The sequence below is a fragment of the Abramis brama genome, assembly GCF_963993115.1.
Source record: "Abramis brama genome assembly, chromosome: 11".
In the NCBI taxonomy this organism is placed as follows: domain Eukaryota; kingdom Metazoa; phylum Chordata; class Actinopteri; order Cypriniformes; family Leuciscidae; genus Abramis; species Abramis brama.
In genome coordinates, this window is record NC_139973.1 from 18,636,335 (window position 1) to 18,655,223 (window position 18,889).

Consider the following 18,889-nt stretch of genomic DNA (forward strand, 5'->3'; position numbering starts at 1 on the left):
TATACAGCAAACAGGACAAACAAAACATTGATCAACATATACACAAAAGCAGGCACTGCTGTGGCCCTGGACAGGATTATTCCTTACAGGATACATGATATAAAACAGGAAGGTGTAGAGTATTTTTTATCTGTTTATATATATGTGTGTAAATGTTGGGCGAGTTTAAGGAGCATGGGACTGAAGTGAAGATAAACCCCCCCAAAAATCTGATATCCCAAATTTGGGGATTATTCTTTTCATTTAAAACTATAAATAAAATTGAAAAATGTAATATACTCTACCGTTCAAAAAGTTTGGAGTCAGAGAGATTTAAATAATAATAATACTTTTATTAATTATTAATAATAATACTTTTATTAATTATTAATAATAATACTTTTATTCAGCAGGAAAGCTTTAAAATTTCAAAGCGAATGTTACAACATATGTCTATTTCAAATAAAAGGCTGTTTCTTTAAACTTTCTATTCATCAAAGAATCCTGGGGGGAATAAATTATCCACAAAAGCATTAAGCAGCAGAACTGTTTTCAACATTGATAATAATAAATATTTCTTGAGCAGCAAATCAGCATTTTAGAATGATTTCTGAAGGATCATGAAGAATTGAGTAATGCTGCTGAAAATTCTGATCAAATAAATGCAGCCTTGGTGAGCATAAGAGAATTAATATCTTAAAAAATCTTACCAACCCCAAACATTTGAATGGTAGAGATGATAGAAATAGAAATGAAAAATAAATACTTAAGATTCCACACTATTTCTACTGTAGGTCACTAATCAAATAAGTACATATGAGAATCACACAAGACGTTTTGGAACAAAACATTCTGAAAATTCATGTTAATTGCTGTTATACTGGTATTATTATTAATTATTATAATAGTTGTAATTAAAAATGTAAAACATTTTTACTTAAGCACAAACTGTCAAACTGTTTTATATAGTCTGTGCATGAGTAAATATGTTACATGGAGTGACTCAATATGTTTTTGTGCAAATGATTGTGGGGTATTTGGATAAGCAATACATCCATGATCAGAACAAGAAATACGACTGTATTTATATGTTCCAAAACCTTGAGATTGACATTTCATATACAGTAGTTGATTGTCATAATTAACAGTTTTCCATCCATCTGATATCAAGGACTACATCGCCCATCTTCCATGGGTAGACACTGAAAGATAGCGGTAGTGCTGAACAAAAAAAAAAAGGGTTTTGGTGAGGTACAAAAAAAGCATGCTTATGACAAAAAAAGGTGGAAGCGATGACATAAAATGTGACAGTACTGGACACTGCGAGCATGAACAGACAATATCATTAGCATATACCAAAAAATAAAGATAAAGACACCAAAAAAGCGGCCATACTGTAACAGATGTGCAGTGCATTGCACAAGCGCAACTTAAAAGAGTGAGCCGTTTCATCAAAGGTTTCCATGTAAAAATCTCACAAAAAAGGTCGAAATACGGCATATGATCTCACATGCCCGGAAGAGAGACAGCTGTGCTAGAAACCAGCTCTTTCATCTTGAGATATGTGAACACTCTGCATAATCAAACTGCTGTATTACGGGAACCAATTAGTAAGTCATTACATTAATAGCTTTTTTTCTCATTCATCAGACATTCATGCCATGTTACAAAAATCTGGTCTTGTTTGTTTCTGCGGTACACAAAACAAACAGCTAATATGAATGTTTGGAGATAGCACTTCAAAGCTGACGGAGCCCTTTGAAGAAGTGATGCGGTGCATGTAAAAAGCTGGGACACAGACCTTGACGGGACACGAGGGCCAAAGCTATGCTGGGTGGAGCTGCTGACAGCCAGCCAATTCTGAATTTAATTATCACAATCATTAGGTCCAAATCAAACCCAGAAGCTCAAGGTGTGTGTCTGCAGCGATCAGATGAAAGTCAAATGTATGATAATGGGAGAAGACAGGGTAAAGTCCAGACATGCTGACTAAAGTCCAGGAATCCTTCCCACAGGGGAAGACAAATCAGAAGAGATCTCTTTAATATCTTATAGCAGTGAGATGGATATCAAGTGGAGACTTGCTTAAGTCTTGATCAAGTGACCCTTGTAATCCCATGTCTCCTCAAGTGTCATTAGCTATGTTTCCATCCACTTTTTTTATGTGAGTTTTGGGATATCGCAAATGCTAGATGGAAAAGCCAAGATGCGCATAAATTCAAAGCATTAACTATACTATGGAAACACACTTACCAAATAAATCCCTTGATGTGCGACAAAAAACTTGCATTTTTCCAAAACAGAGGATGTGATTGGAAAACTGGACTAAAACTTCTGTTCAATTGCAGCAATTGTTGTGCCAATTTCCCAGAAAGTAACAATTTTGTTCTCTTGAACACATGATAAAAACGGCTTTATTCGCTAAAGTTTTATGCGATATTCCAATTCTGTGCATAAGTTAAATTTTTTTCTTTGGATGGAAACATAGCTACTGACAAATAAGAGTGGCCAAGATAAAGAAAAGGAAAAAAATGTAAACCTTTTTTTAAATAAATTGAATCTGGTTTAAAATATGCTCTCAGTTCTTAGAAATGCTATTATGTTGTTTTCATACGGTTTTGAAAAATGTCATGTGGTGTAATCATCAAATAAAAAGTAAGAAAATAATAAAATATTTCCTTGCACCTTGAATATATTTACATAAAATATTTTTGAGGTAAAAATTATTTTTGGACAAACATCATGAATTAAAAATTAATAAATGTTGTTAGGGAGATGTATCACATGAGATTTTATAATCTGAACTAAACTTACCTCGTCATAAATAAGTCCAATTATCTTATATTTTAGGAGACTGTTTGACTTTAACACACAGTCATGAGGGTCTGCAGGAGCCTTTCTATTATATAATTTCCTGTTTTATTTCTGTATCGCACCACATGACTTTAATTTGTTGGAAAAGGTTGAACAGATTCACTGTTTTAAAAAAAAATTATAACATTTATTGTACTAAACTAATAATATATATTGTACTAAACTTTGCATTTTATTATTAATAGATTTTCTTTTCAAATAGATTTTTTTTTTTTTTTTTTTTTTACTTCACTAGGATATCAGAACATTTGTACCACCCTGACATGTATCACGTCATTGACCCAAACACCAAAATCAGCAATCAACAGTCAGAGATCTCAATAGAAAATAAAAAATAATACTCAACCATTCTCCCATGTCAATTTATTTCATAGCTAAATACTTGCACTGTAGGTCAACAACAGTCTTATTTGTGTCTACATTTATATTTCTCATTTCAAGCCCACTAAGAAGAGTGTACACAGACTCCCAGCCATTATACATCAAATGTATTTTAAACTACAGTGTATGACACGAACAGAAACTGAAAATAAACTCAATCTCATTGTGTCTATATACGATCATTCTATTCAGGTATTTATTTGTCTATAAATGTGAGTGTAGTCATATGTAAACAAAAATCTCTCATATATATGTGTATGTGTGTGTGTATAGGCCTACATATGTGTGTGTGTTGTGCACATATAATGTTTAAAAGTCAGTGTTGTAAAACAACCCAGTCTCAGTGTGAAAGAGCTAGTTTCCTTTCCCAGCATTCTCCTGAAACCTCACCAACCTTCCCAATACACTGAACAATGGCGAGCGATCATAAAACGGGTCCTCAGTCTTGCTGGAGCTTCTGCAGAGCTCTCCCTCATCATCATCATCATCATCATCATCATCCTCCCCCTCCTCCTCCTCCTCTAAATCCGAGTATGGGTCATCCAACAAGAAATCATCGTCCAAGTCATCCAAATCTGTCCCCACCTTCTTGTCCGGCCATGACTGGACCACCTCAGTGAGTTCAGAGGTTGATGTGGGCTCAGAGGGGGTGGGGGAGGAGTTAGAGTCGCTCGCTTGCTCACTAAGGCATGTGGAGAAAAGGGGGTTTCTGGTGTAGCCAAAGACACGGGAGCCCAGTTAGTGTGAGGGGCCATCTGTCTATTTAATTGTTTCTGCTCGCAAGTGGGTACGTAAAGGCTTTTAATAAGCCAACTTTACTTAGTTGCAGGGTAATGGACATACAAGATATAAAAAACCTAAAAAACACGTGAACAGCAGCCTCTGTGACAGGATTCTGTTAAGAATGTCCAATATTACACTACCTGTCAAAAGTTTGGGGTCAGCAAATTGATCAGAAGTGATAGTAAAGACATTGATAATGTTACAAAAGGTTTCTATTTCAAATACTGTTCTTATAAACTTTCTATTCATCAAAGAATCCTGAAAAAATGTATCACAATTTCTACAAAATATTAAGCAGCACAACCATTTTTAACATTGCTAATAATTAGAAATGTTTCTTGAGCACCAAATCAGCATATTAGAATGATTTCTGTGTGTCATGTGACACTGAAGACTGGAGTAATGATGCTGAAAAATCCAGCTTTGAAATCACAGGAATAAGTTACATTTTAGAATAGAAAACATCTTGTGAGAATATTTCACAATATTACTGTTTTTAATTATCGCCTCGGTAAAAAAAAAAAGCATACAGACCCCAAACATTTGAATGGTAATGTGCATTTTATAGACATAGTTCACTCAAAAAAAAAAAAAAAAATTCTGTCATAACACAGTCATCATCATGTAGTTCTAAACCGGTTCTCTTTTTTTGAAACACCTAAAGTTGTACTTTTGAAAAATACCTTTTTGTAAATATCAGCCAACATTTTTGAAAAATATCATGTTCAATATAATGAAAGTGAAACGAGATGGGGGACTGGCAAGCACTACAATGACAAAAAGCACCATGAAAGTAAAAGCAGTCCATTCACCATTCCAGGTCTTCTGAAGTCATACAGTACAGTAGCAAAAACCTCAACCAAAATAGTTGTTACACTACTTATTAGAGCTACCAGTACATTTTTAAAAAATCTCTCCTTTCATGTTCCACAGAAGAATAAGGTAAGGTGGGTTTAGAACAACATGAGAGAGAGTAAATGATGACGTAATTTTGATTTCAGTGTGATCTTTTAAGATATAGTAAAGGCAAGATTAAGAGTAAGTCAGCTCAGAAGTAGACAGGGCAAAGGGAAGCTTGTGACCTAATTTAGAAGTGCATGGAAAATCGATTTCATGCTCTTCTGAATAAAGCAGCATCAAAAATCTTGCACTCTTGAAAAGTGTGTGGGCAATAATTCCTCAGAGGAATAAGCAATATTACATATATCCTGTAGAGATCAGCTTTTAACCAACAGTTTTTATTACATTTTCTCTTTCCAGCAGTTGTTTTACCCTGCAATATACTCTACTATTACAAGAACAAAAACATAATGAGAATTGCTGATTCTGTTCTGCATAACAGAAATGAATTCACTTTCAATGGGCCTTTCAAACACTAGTGTAGTTTGATGAGAATAATGTTGATAATGTGGCCTTTATCTGATGTGGCATTCTGTACTGAACACCAGCGGCCAGGTCTGAGTAGCCATGCTCTGAAGTAACCTTAAAACTCACCTTCCAACCAGACGGAACCAGGGAAAGCGGTCGTAGAAGGGATCGCCTCCAGTCAGCACACTGTCACAGTCTTCAAGAGCATTGCTGGGCACCTCAGCAGCACGATCATACATCTCCCTCATCAGATCCAACCTCTGCCTGCAGGGGGCGGCATTATACATCATTTACAATCTAAATCCTGGATACACTGTGAAACCCAAGGTGACTCAGCTGGGTTTCTCTTCACCTACGGGCGTTTTTAACAGATTTTCTTTTTGTCGTCCTGAAACAACATGCCTTCATTTTCTTTGCTTCTTTTCAAACACTCTTTATGTATAAATTGTATTGTCTTACCCTTATCCATGACTTTTAATCCTAAAATATGAGATTCCATGATTAAAATACAAAATTATTATACTTGTAAAACTATTAAAATGTAAACAAAACATGAAATAACCCATTTCAGTAATTATTGTGTAAATATACTTCATAAAAATGTATAACGACACAAATAATGACTGTCCCTCAGTTGTTGCATCATTTCCACCATAACAAATAATTTTATCCCTAATAAAATTGTATTTAAATGTAGTGGTTACCAAGGAGAACTGAAAACTGATATGAGACACTGATATGAGACATATGTGAAGAAACCCATTCCATGAAGCTCCCGCCACACAGTTTTTCTGCTGATATTAATGCCAGTAGAAGTTTGGAACTCTTCAGCTTTGGAATCAGATTGTTGGCGACTTTTATGCCACTTGCAGCTCAGCACTCGATGACTCTGTGACTTTACATGGTCTTCCTCTTCACGGCTGAGTTGCTGCTGTTCCTAAATGTTTCCGCTTTCCAATAATACCACTTACAGTTGACCATGGAATATCTAGCAGGGATGAAATTTTACAAACTGACCTATTGTAAAGGTGGCATCCTATCACAGTACCACGCTTGAATTTGCTGAGCTCTTCAGAACGATGTTTTTTTTTTCTTCTTTCAAATGTTTGTAAATGCAGACTGCATGGCTAGGTGCTTGATTTTATACACCTGTGGCAATGTGTCTGATTGAAACACCTGGACTGAATAATTAAGTCCCAATACTTTTGTCCATATAGTGTGTGTATATATATATATATATATATATATATATATATATATATATATGAAGGAATTGATTCTCAAACTCCACATGGAGTCTGTTGTTGAAGAAACGATATGTAAAAGCAATATGCAAAAATTACCTAAGCTTCTCCAGGGTCCAGTAATGTGTGGCTCCATTTTTCTGATCTTGGACTTCTACGGCCACAATGGTGCGAGGGAACGGGCTCTTCTCCCTGTCTTTAGCTGCCTCAGGTGGTAACAGGTCAGGCGGAAGTGGAGAGTAAAGTGTGTCCGTCAATAAAACGAACTGAAACTGAACCTGTAAGACACATAAGGCTCAATCAGTTATGATGTTGTCATATCTTATAGGTTTAGCAGAGTGAATGCAGTTCTTTCTGGTACTATTTCCAAAGCTTTCACCTTCTTCTTTAGCTCGACGCTAATGGCATTGGCCTCCTTGAGGAAGATGGCATTGCCCCAAAGCATGTCTCTTAGAGATGTGAACTGATAACATCTCCATTTACGGAAAGCCCACAACGCCAGTTCTGTCTCCCTCTCAGTCCATTGCACTATGGGTAAAAGAGATTGAATACAAGATGCTCAGGTGTTTAAATGTGGGTCATTTTAATTAGTTCAAGCAGTTGTAAAACAATATAAAGGAAATGGATTAGAGGTAAAATCTAGTCAATTTAGTCACCTTCCTCCTCAGGTTCTTCATCTTCCTCTGCTACATCAGGGTAACAACGATTTACCTGCTTCTGCAGTTCTTCTAGCCTGCTCTCATAGTCCTGTAAAAGACATACAGTGAAATATCAACACTAAAAAAGGATCATATTATATACTACTGTAAGTTTGGAGTAAAGGAAACAATTGTATAAGCTCTTTATGCCTTTATGTCACTTACTAATCTCTGTTGCTCCAATAGATTGTTGGCCTCTTCTCTCTCCTTGCGATACTGATCCTCAAGTTCCTGCAGTCTATACAAACGATATGAAAATGGATACGAGTCTAAAAACACAAACGTCACATTTGTTCACACTTGTTCTTGAATTTCCTCCACGTTACTTTTACCTCTGATCCATTTCCTGTTTCATATCAATGCCCTGTTTGTCCAGGAGTTCTCTCTGAGCAAAGGCCCAGTCTACAGGCTCCATTGGGGTCTCAGAGCAGGGGGTGCGCTCACGTTCCTGACGAGCCTGCTCTGGATGGTTGAAGCGGAACACATGGCTCTTGCCCAAAATGATTCGGTTCCCTACAAAAGAGTCAGTAAATACAAAAGAAATTAAACAATTGCATTAACACAGAATGGTTAATTCTGAACAGATGTGCATAAAATAATTATTTTAGAAATAATATAATAAAAATCATAAATCAATCAAAAATAAATCAATGAATGAATAAAATCTTAAATCAATACAAGCATGCATACCAGGGATGGGAATCACAGGGTACCTCACGATACGATACGATACAATACGATACACGACACACGATACCGATAATATCACGATACAGCAATTCTGTGATAATCAATATATTGCTAGACAATCCTATAATGATACATCACGATATCTGTGAACTATGATAACTATGAAAACAAAATATTAGTGAAAAAGTTAAGTGCAGGTTTTCTCTTTATTCAAGTCCAAACTGTTAGAAAACAGCACAAATGGTTTTTCAGATTAAATAGAACATTTTAAGTAAATTAAAAATTTTCAATGAGATCAGTAGCCTGGAAATCCAGACCCAAATCCGAAAGATTAAGGGTCTGGCATTGAGTAATGAAAATCGCCCAACTCGAGGGGCGGCACCAAGCATGCATTTGAAAATCTCACTGCACGCAATTGGATAACACTACGACCAATCACAACAATACACGGGGTGACGTATCCAGAGCCCCATACGCTTAGCTACCAGCGGAGCTAACTGGTAGATTGCCGTATCCGGTCGACAAAACAGCAAAAACGTCCTTCTTGCAAAGGAACGATTCGAGCGCCGTCTTCTATTCCTCTTTTAGATAAAAAGCCAAGTCTAACTCGTTCATTGTAGCGGCCAAAGCCGTTTCAAACAACTGGTGTTCATCCATAGCCATCTTGCAATGTTTACTAATGACTTCGACGTCGCAGCGCTGTCGTCATCTGTTTAGCTCGCTTCTGGCCCGCCTATATCAGATACCCCGATGTGATTGGTGCAGCTCGGCTACAAGGGCATAGTTAATGAGCATCATTACTCAATGCCAGAGTGACTCACTGTGCAAATTCAAATTGTGCTCTCGTGAGAACTCTGGATTTCAGGGTATGAGATCAGGGTGATGGCGTTCCAACTTAAGTGGCTTTGCATGTTCGTGGTATTGCCCATGCACTTTACTTTTACCAGGCAGTTCTTGTATATTGCGGACTCTTTCGTACGCGTACGTTTCCCTCATTCATGTGTTGAGCGCCACCTCTAGGAGCCATGAAGTAGCAACGCTGGGAGCAGGGAAATCTATTTAGAGCACCTTATTTTATTCATTAAAATATCGATATTTGGCGCCAGAGTAACGATTCTCGTATCGCACGGAGAAGGACAACGATATTTTGCCCAATCGATATTTTGTCCCACCCCTAATAAATATGCACACAAACAAATAAATAATAGGAACCAAACCATATTGCTTAGAACAGTATTTTAGCAGGTGAGGTGAAAAAAGTAAAAACAAACCTGATCTGAGAACAGTGGGTTCTGTTACTCTCTTCCCATTTACATACGTTTCTGCTCCCTCACACGGCTCGAGAATAACAGCTGTAAACAACAGGAAGAACAACCATAAGGACTTTGGCATATACATGTACAAGTATGTGTGTTTTTATAGTAGCTGCATCATTAACAAACCTTCTCCCATTGGCCCAGTGGTGCTGGTGAAAGTGCAGTGTTCCTCTTTGATGAAGTGACCACTCAAAACAATGTCCTGTCTACTGCTGGCATCTTCTCTCCCCACCCTGAGCAAAGCAACACATCAAGATACCATAGTGCCAATTCTACTGAACAAAAGCATATATGTGTGATTTATATGCACGATGGAGAAAAGGAGAAGCTTGGATTGTAACTAACCTAGTAATTCCATCTTTGATGTAATATAGGAGACATTCAGACATCAAAGGATCTTCATTCAGGTTCACAAGGTGGGGTGTCTGTAATGAGGGGCCCAAACATACTTAAAATCAACTTTACAGAATCAACTATTTTTGCATTTCCAGAAAGAAATACCAGTGCTTGCAAGGCAGCAAATGACTAGTCTTAAAGTTTCAGGCAAGTTTAGGTTCTAGGCTTTGGTTCTGTGTTAATGCTAAATGCCACATCAAAGTCTTGTGGCATGAATGCCACATCAAAGTCTTGTGGTTTGATTGGATCTGATTGGAACTGATTGGATTGTTGGCTCATTTGCTAATTGTTGCAATCTCATGTGAGTGACAGGTTGCTGGAGGGGAGTCAATATTGTCCCGCCCACAAATAATGATGTGCACAGATAAATCATAATAATAACCATTGCAATATTCCATAAAATATAAGAATTGTCCATTTCGATTTCATGGTTACTTTAAAGTCCAATTACAATTTCTATCCAAGCATAAGAAAGAAGACCCATCGCAATTCAGCAGACATATATTTAAATAGTCTCATTGTTGATGGTTACATTTTCAAATGCTGAATATGCTGAAGTCAATGGGAGATTTTCAAACATTTAAAAAAACTTAGAAGTATGAATCACAGGGGCAAAAAGAGCTACAAAAGGCTGAAATTATCTACAAACTAAAGTTCAAATGTACAGTAGTCTACGCATTAAACCGTTCTGAATTTAATAATTGGAATCAATGGTTTAAACCCAAGCCAAAGTGCTGTACAACGTAGCAATGCCTTGCAAGCACTTTCAAAATGTATTTATACGACCTTGGAAAGAGGAAAATAAGATTTAAATTTTGATATCAAAATGCATGCGATTCGATTTAGATATCACATAGACTCCAGACAGGAAAGCCTTTAAAAGCATCATAGGGCATGATGCTTGAGATCTGAAGTCTGCTGTACATTCACCCAGCAGTTTGCTTTAAAGTTTACTATAAGGACTTGAAGGAATTGCAGCACATCAGCATTCATATCAGCAACAGATCCCTAAATAAAGATCAGAGATGCGTTTAAAAGAGCTCTGATGGGGAAAGAACACACAGAGGTACATTCTGAGAGAATCGAGATGCAACCACACAGTATCCATGGCAACCAACCTCATTGGGAGAGAACAGCCCAACAGTGTCTATAAACACGGGCTGAGGTTTTCTCTGCGAGGGCTTCCAGAAAGGGAACGTAAAGACATTCACAGGCTTATTTAGTTATTTGAACACAACATAGCCTTATCATGTGGTCCACCTCCACCTGCATACATTTTCTCCCTACAGCCTTAATAATGACTTTACCTTCTTTGGTGAAAAGACTCCAACAGTTCCTCCATCCTCACGCATGGCCACACCCATCTCGGCCAGCAGTGCTTCTCTGTGAAAACCAATTTAGATGTTTAGGTTTATGACAATAGCATAACTAACACTAACGTAACATTGCTTATCATCACATAAGGCTTCATATAACACACCTGTCCATTCTGATGGCTTCTGTACGGCGAAGCTTCTCTTCCCACGTTTCATTGAGCTCAGCAATGATTTTCTCCGTTTCCTAGTTGGCATTGCAAACAAATGCAAGTTAAAATATGCCACCAAGTTCATAGTAGTTTTTTAGATTTATTAATGTGAGACGTACATCAGCAAAGCTTTTGGATTTAATTAATGAGGTGTAAAAAAAAATTGTATTAAAGGTATCATATTAGGAATACTTACTAATATAGTACCGTATACCTTTAAGACCTCAATACTCCCTCCCTAGTACAAAAATACTACCTTAGTTTTATTAATGCAATCAAAGCCTCACAAACAGCTCATTCCGAAATCTCTTTTCAGTTTAAGGTACAGTTTAAAAGGTACCGTTATAAGAAGTGTAGCTTTTATATATATATATTTAATTTTGATTTTAGTTTGTTTTAGTGATTGAAGTGATTGCTTTTGTCATTTTAATTTATTTTTAGCTTTTTTTGTCATTTTTATTACAGTGTTAGTTGTATTTTACAGTCAGTTTTATAGTATTATAGTAGAGTAAGTTATTATATTTAAATATTATATTTATATTTTCTTTAATTTAAGATTTATTACAAAAACTATTTTTAATAGTTGTAGTTTCGGTTAATAATAACAACACAGTTTGTAGGTAAAAACAATTATGAAAAGATCCCTTTAATCTGGAGTTGATCCCTTAATATCTGGAGGCAGATTTATATTTGGAGGATTTCATTCAGTGTTGTCAGGCTTTTATACTTTATGGCAGTCACCTTGAGTCTCTCAATGGCTTCCTCGCTCCCTGGGCTGAACATGATGCGATCGTGCAAGTTGCTGATGGAACCAGCCCGGCTGGACAGGGCGGAGAGTGATGGAGAGGGGCTCATCCCCGTCATAGCATTGGTCACTGTGGAGAGATCACCTCTTTGATTGACAGCTTGGCCACTATTGTTATTGTTCTTGTAATCGGATATGTCTGTCGGGGAAGGGGGAGAGAGGTGCGGGGGGTTGTGGGGGGGGTGGGGGGTGGGGGGGGTCAGGGATTGACAGACACAGAGTTCAGAGAGAAGCAGACAGAAAAGGATGAGCAGAAGGAAGGAAAGGTAGAGAAAAGAAGACAGAGAAAGACTTGTAGCTTGAAATAAATTTGAATTCAGCAAGAAATTTCACATGTGAGGAGAAACGCTCAAGAAAGAACAGACAGTCACAGCCCAGTAAAGGAGACAAGCGGAAATAAAATAGGAGCTCTAGCGCAGGCACCCGGCAGCACAGAGACAGCCATCTCAAGCGCAATGTAACACTTCGGGCTTCAGCTACAGCATTACACGTCGACCATCCAATGACAGCAACCTGAGAGCCATGTCTGAAATATTTAACAGGCATACATGCATTGATCTGGGCTGTTATTTAACACCAGTTTCTTAAATGTGTTAGTGTACATTGAGCAGAATAATGGTGTTAGTCCGTTCAAGCAACTAAATGGCAATTCGTTCTTGGTCTTAAAGATGAAAATTCTGTCATCGTTTACTCAAATTGATCAAGCCTTGGATTTAAACTACATCAAATGACGACATGAAAATCAAACGTCAAGTTATATCAAAACTTATTGGCTCTCGCATGTCATGAGACAAACATCATTATGTTTTTTTATTTTTTATTATTCGATATGACAGCGAATAAAGACTTAAATCTCAGTTTAATAATGCAACTGATTATGCCACTTCAGAAAACTTTATATCAGTCAAATTAAGCTACTGTATATGCTCATTTTAGACCTTGAAACCCAACCTTGACAATCAGTATACAGACAAACACAGCTAAAACCTTTTTCAAAATGTATTATTTTGTGTTAAACAGAAGAAAGCAAGCCATACGAGTTTGGGACGACAAGTTTCACACGACTTAATGATAACAGAATTTTCATTTCTGGTTTTTGAGTTTTGTGGCTTTTATATACATGGATTTGAGGTTTTCTGAATGCTAATGAAGTCACTAAAAATCTAATTTCTTCCAAGAAAACATACATGAAATCTTGATGACTCATGTTGCACTACATTGATTTTTGTCCAATTAAATGGTGTCTAGAAGAATTGCCCCGCCCCCGCAAACAACTAGAAAGTAAATAAATGGTTGATGACTGCAATGGTCCATCTCTCATACTAATTAACATACACTTTATGTAAGCAAATATTGACTGCAGTACATCTGGACATTAGCAATGAGCTCATATTTCTGCTAAAATCCAGTGACTGTCATTACTGTCATCAACTAACTAGAATGATCGTCATCGCTGACCACAGTAAAACCTCCATTACCAGTTCAATTATACTCTCGTAAAATCCATTTGACAGTAAAATGTACATCCTACATCTGTTACAAAACAGCATAAATCTTGTGAGCTGCACACAGGAAATATCCTCCCACGCTGCTCTTACTTAGAGACACTGTCAGCATTTCATGTGATATCCACCTATCCAACCACTAAATATCATATATCTCTAGCTGAACAGTTATGCTAATATAATTTGAAATGCAACACTGGATATAAGTTGCTAAATAAACATATACTCTATAGAGTATATAGTTTGTCTTTGTAATGTCTCTGTAACCTTCGGCACAATAATATCTCTCAGCTCTGACAGTGCTGCTATGGCAACAGAGTGCTTACTCGGTGCTACTACACTCCTAAGAGAGTTACCAGGCAAGTATCTTGGGTAAAACATGAGAAGACATGGCCCCTGGTGACGGATGACTAAACACCAGACTAAGATAGATATGTGCTCTTCTAAGCATATAGCAGCTCATACAATTGCATAATGCATATTGAAGAAAGGTACTTCAGCTAATACTTTCTGCTCAAAGCAGTGCTGTGTGCCAATACGTGCAACCTCCCTTCATGGCTTGATATTAACAAAGACTTTACCCCCTCTCTACATCCATCTCGGTTTTGAATAATGGTTGCATCACACACAGAGCAAATGCAATCAATTATGCACTAAAAATATTTTTTCATGACTGGCCAGTCCCAGGTCTGAAAGCACAAATAGCCACTTATTACTTATGGACAATTTATCCATAGTACAAATAGAATATTATTTCTGTTTACTCTTTGTCTGAATAGAATCTATATCACTATTGGCACACTACTATATATTAGATTAGGCAGAAATGCAGAAATAGATTCTTGATGTAACAATTGCAGGTTTGGACATGTTTGGAATGGTCTATATCTTCTCAAAAATCGATACGATCAAGGCCATAAATTAAACTTGCCTACATTCATTGCTTTAAAGAGTTGAGTTGTGTTACATCTGACATTAAGAAGCATTGGGTTTGATGTTCAGCCATTATTAAAGCAGCAGCTAGCAACAGGCAGACATTGTATAAAGAAAACACAAGCTGTCACTCAAACACACATCTGCACTAAGTCCCTCCCACTGCAAAATACAGTCAGATATCAAGACTTACTCCTATGTCTTGGAGAATTTTAGTGCATGTTGTATATTAAATTGAACGTACATTTTTTTGTGCATCTCTGATTTTACAATTATGGTGTGATTTTTGCAAACTGTGGAAGTCACATTAAAAAAAAACAATTAATTTCCTTGCATTAGATTACAAAATATATTTACAATGTAAAAAATGTTTGTTTCAATTAAAAAAAGTAAGTGTTATTGCTACCTGAACATTTTAAGTTTAGCCAACTTGAAATGTGAAGTTGTACTAAGTGACAACTTAGATATTTGAGTTGACTAAACTTAAAATTTTACGGTAGCGCGAACACTTTAAGTTGAAACAACAATTTTTTTTACAGTATATTGTAAAGAAAAGAAGGATATTGTGTGCTGAAGTGGCTAAAGTGTGCAAACACTTTGGTATCCACTGATTTCAGCATTAAGACACAATTCTTACGCATTAATAAATCTTTACATTCTTATTCAATGAAAAGCATATGTAAATAAAGGGCAGCTCAAGAACATTCACTAGTATGACAGATGAGTGGATGAGTGAGATCAATTAGCTCATAAGTGTGACATCACATTTATCCCGCTCTGCACTGCAAGCCAAAAGAGAACGATAACGAAAAAGAGGGAGTGAGAAAGAGAGAGAGGGAGGGAGACAGCCCTGCATCACCAGACTAGATAAAGCAGCTTTCAGCTCGGAAACCACACCAGCAACCAGGGTTAGAAAAAAAGCAACTGCCAAATAATCACATCCAAAAATTGCATTGTAGTAATAATCATTTAGATTATTAGAAGACTATATTATGTTTATCTATTACAAATGCAACTTTCCTAATTCTATCCTAACTTTCCTAATCTATATTATTTATAATTATTAATATATTAGATACTAAATAAGTAGCAAATATATTAATGTTTAGCATTTATATAATGATATTTCATAAATCAAAAATTATAAAAGATGGTTAAACCCTTTAATAGACCCTGATGCTGCAGAGATCTGCTTTATCCATAAAAACTGCAAAAGCGTAGAAAAGAGAGTGAGATAGAGCCCAAGAAACACACATTTCAAACCAGCAAAATCTTCAACTGGCCCCCGAAACGCTGAGAGAATGACAAAGAAGAAACAAGAGTAAGAGGAATAATATAGAAAAAAAATAATATATACAGAATAATACAGAAAAAAAAGAGAAAAAGAGAGAGGAAAGTGAGACTCATTGTTTCACACAAAAAGACTTTAAGTGCTCATAGGACATTCAGAGTCTAAACTAGACTTTTGAAAGTCACTTGACACTGAATTGTACCAAACCCAGAGGGCTGGACTCCAGACCGTCTGTTTTAAGGCATTTCCCCGCTGGGATCACCATCAAGAGACGATAGGATGAGAAAAGAAACGAGTGATTAGAAGAAACAGAAATAGAGTTAGGAGTGCACAGGGAAGAGTAGAGGACCCAGTGGAACCTAGTGAGTTTTTTAAAATAGTGGACATAGTGTGTGTGTGTGTGTGTGTGTGTGTGTGTGTGTGTGTGTGTGTGTGTGTGTGTGTGTGTGTGTTCATTTTAATCATCCATGATTATCTTTGCAACTCTCTTCTATCTCTTATAGAGACATAAGCTCTGTTCCAAAACCTAACAAGCTTCCTTGCTGTCTACAACCTACATAGGCAGCTGCCTTCTAAGAGAACATCAAGGAATCTCAAAATTGACAAATTTCTAACACTATCCCTGCATTCGAATATGCCTACTTCCATAATATATGGGTGAAAAACAGTATGTGAGATGAGTAGTACAGTATGTCAAAAAAAAAAAAAAAATTATTTATTAAACATAAACAGCGAGATTCTGAAGTGCGCAACCGAAACTATGAAGCCACAGGAGAGAATTTAATGACATAAATGACCCTGTAGGTCACATGACGTAGTACGTCCAAATTTCATTCAAACTACACACATTCATACTATACAGAACTTACTTTTTTAATGGTGGCGAAGTAAGTTTAAAACCAAAAGTAGAACCAAATGTATTATATAGTAAGTGATTTTGGAAGCAGCTTATGTTGACATCGGCTTCATGGGGTGCAAAAGTAGTGCTCTGCACTGACATTCAAATTCAAAATTCAAAATCAGAGAGAAAAAATAGTCTACTTAAGTTGTCTATTTTTTTTAACAGCCTTAAAATGCTGTTTTATAGGCAGCTTACTAGGATTTGGAACAGAACAATAAAACATTTGCAGTAATATATGTTTCAGTACCAGAAAGAAATAGCAGTCAATGAGTCACATTAACAGTCTGATGAAATACTTATAATGAAAAGAAGGTGGTGTCAGAGCAGAAAAAAAGCAAATGGTCTTACTCTCAATGATGTCACCCAGGCCCTGGGCATAGAGGAGGTCCTTCAGACGTCCCACCTCTTCTTTCAGTTCACGCACCAGACGGTTATTAGGATCTTCATTGATCACAGCATTACAACGGATCTGTTTAGCCCTGTCCGCATACCTGCATAACACACACAACTGTTAGTGAGTGACTGCACTTTGGTTAAGAATAAATAAGTTGTAATATATATACAAAATTGTGCTTTAACAATGTTGCTTTTCTTTTGGCTATTATATATATATATACACACATACATACAGTGTACATACAGTATTATAAAGTAAAAAAAAAAATCAATTTTAAAGAGACATTCTACTCTATTGCACACACACACTTCTGATAGGTGCCCAATTACTCTTTTCAGCAGTGTTACTGCACACCAGCATCTTTGAAGGGCATTTCAAGAGGGAGGCAGGTGTGTGGAGAGGAAACGGGAACATTCTCATTATGTAACATACTGCTATATCTGTCAGCTCATTAACAAACCTCAGACAGAGAAAAAAATGATAAAACTGGTGTTTTACTGAGGAAGAATACCTGAGAGTGCTGAGGGTTTCATCATAGTTGATGTCGGCTGGACTCAGAGCGGCCACCATTGCAGTGCGAGAGTTGCCACCTGTACGAGGTCAAAAGGTCAATTGTTTCAAGAGCGAGAATATATTATTATCCTGTTTCATGCGACAGAACACCTTTGATACATACCAAGGTTCTCTCTCAGTAGCCAGGTCAGTACAGAATCCCTATAAGGAATAAAATTTTCCACTTTCTTCTTCTTTTTGTTCTGTGAAGAAAAGACAAAAAAAATTATTATTATATTATATTATATTATATTATATTATATTATATTATATTATATTATATTATATTATATTATTAGAAAGTTTGGGGTTGGTAAAGATTTATTTGTTATATGTATTTGTTATTTTTGTAAAAATGAAGGATACGTTTATTTGATCAAAATAATATAATATACAAACAATAATATTGTGGAATATTATTATAAAATAACTGTTTTCTGTTTATTAAAGGATAATTTATTTCTGTGATTTTCATTCAATTGAAATTTAATTTCAAGATTTTTCATTACTTAAGTCTTTAGTGTCACATGATCCTTCAGAAATTATTCTAATATGCTGATTTGATGCTGAAGAAACATTTCTTATCAATGTTGAAAACAGTTGTGCTGCTTAATATTTTTTGTCCAAATTTAAACAATAATTTGTATTATTGTAAATGTCTTTACTGTCACTTTCCAGAAATTTAATATGAATAAAAGTATTAATTTAAAAAAATAAATCTTACTGACCCCAAACTTTTGAATGGTAGTGTATAATAAATGACTGACAGATGGATGGAATTTGATCAACAGTGTTATACCTTGTTTAAGCCAGAATCCTGCAAAAATAAGTGATAAAATACATTGCGGGTGATTAAACTGACACACATTGAACTTTTTATGTTGAAAATAATAAATCATCAAACATCCTCAAGGCTCAAAGCAAAACAAAACACTTACCACCTCAGCCAGAGCTGAAATGACTTTTCCCAGGGTAGTGAGTGATTTATTGATGTTTGCTCCTTCCTGGGTAAGTAGAAAAAAATAATTACATTTCCAAACTCAAAGTACTGAAGATACTATTCTCCAATATACTAGATTATATTGAAGATAGAATGAATAGAAGTGCTGTCAAAATGCTCTCAATGCACTGAGAGTAGGAAGTATGTGAAGAGAATTAGACACACAAAGGCTTTTCACACTGTTGTTCTACACCCTGCTCATAACCCACTGGTATAGGAACAGGATTTTTTAACTCAGGATTATGAAACCC

At 36.2% G+C, this 18,889-nt stretch overlaps 1 protein-coding gene across 5 annotated transcripts in view; it reads right to left on the bottom strand.

Annotated features, from left to right (window-relative positions):
- Nucleotides 1–18,889, bottom strand: part of kif1aa (kinesin family member 1Aa) — an 81,139-nt gene that overhangs the window by 22,508 nt on the left and 39,742 nt on the right. For 3 of the 5 annotated variants that reach the window (XM_084129046.1, XM_084129045.1, XM_084129044.1), the window contains exons 9-26: nucleotides 18,577–18,642; nucleotides 18,438–18,455; nucleotides 17,763–17,841; nucleotides 17,598–17,676; nucleotides 17,038–17,180; nucleotides 11,996–12,129; nucleotides 11,210–11,289; nucleotides 11,037–11,112; nucleotides 9,679–9,758; nucleotides 9,460–9,566; nucleotides 9,289–9,369; nucleotides 7,660–7,840; nucleotides 7,493–7,565; nucleotides 7,286–7,376; nucleotides 7,009–7,157; nucleotides 6,729–6,907; nucleotides 5,512–5,649; nucleotides 3,629–3,943 (exon numbers count right to left, since the gene is read on the bottom strand). In XM_084129046.1, coding sequence (XP_083985172.1) covers nucleotides 3,629–3,943; nucleotides 5,512–5,649; nucleotides 6,729–6,907; nucleotides 7,009–7,157; nucleotides 7,286–7,376; nucleotides 7,493–7,565; nucleotides 7,660–7,840; nucleotides 9,289–9,369; nucleotides 9,460–9,566; nucleotides 9,679–9,758; nucleotides 11,037–11,112; nucleotides 11,210–11,289; nucleotides 11,996–12,129; nucleotides 17,038–17,180; nucleotides 17,598–17,676; nucleotides 17,763–17,841; nucleotides 18,438–18,455; nucleotides 18,577–18,642 — 2,069 coding nt within the window. Of the gene's footprint in view, nucleotides 1–3,628; nucleotides 3,944–5,511; nucleotides 5,650–6,728; nucleotides 6,908–7,008; nucleotides 7,158–7,285; nucleotides 7,377–7,492; nucleotides 7,566–7,659; nucleotides 7,841–9,288; nucleotides 9,370–9,459; nucleotides 9,567–9,678; nucleotides 9,759–11,036; nucleotides 11,113–11,209; nucleotides 11,290–11,995; nucleotides 12,199–15,751; nucleotides 15,791–17,037; nucleotides 17,181–17,597; nucleotides 17,677–17,762; nucleotides 17,842–18,437; nucleotides 18,456–18,576; nucleotides 18,643–18,889 lie in introns of all 5 variants that reach the window. The other 2 variants (XM_084129042.1, XM_084129043.1) reach the window with 2 other exon arrangements.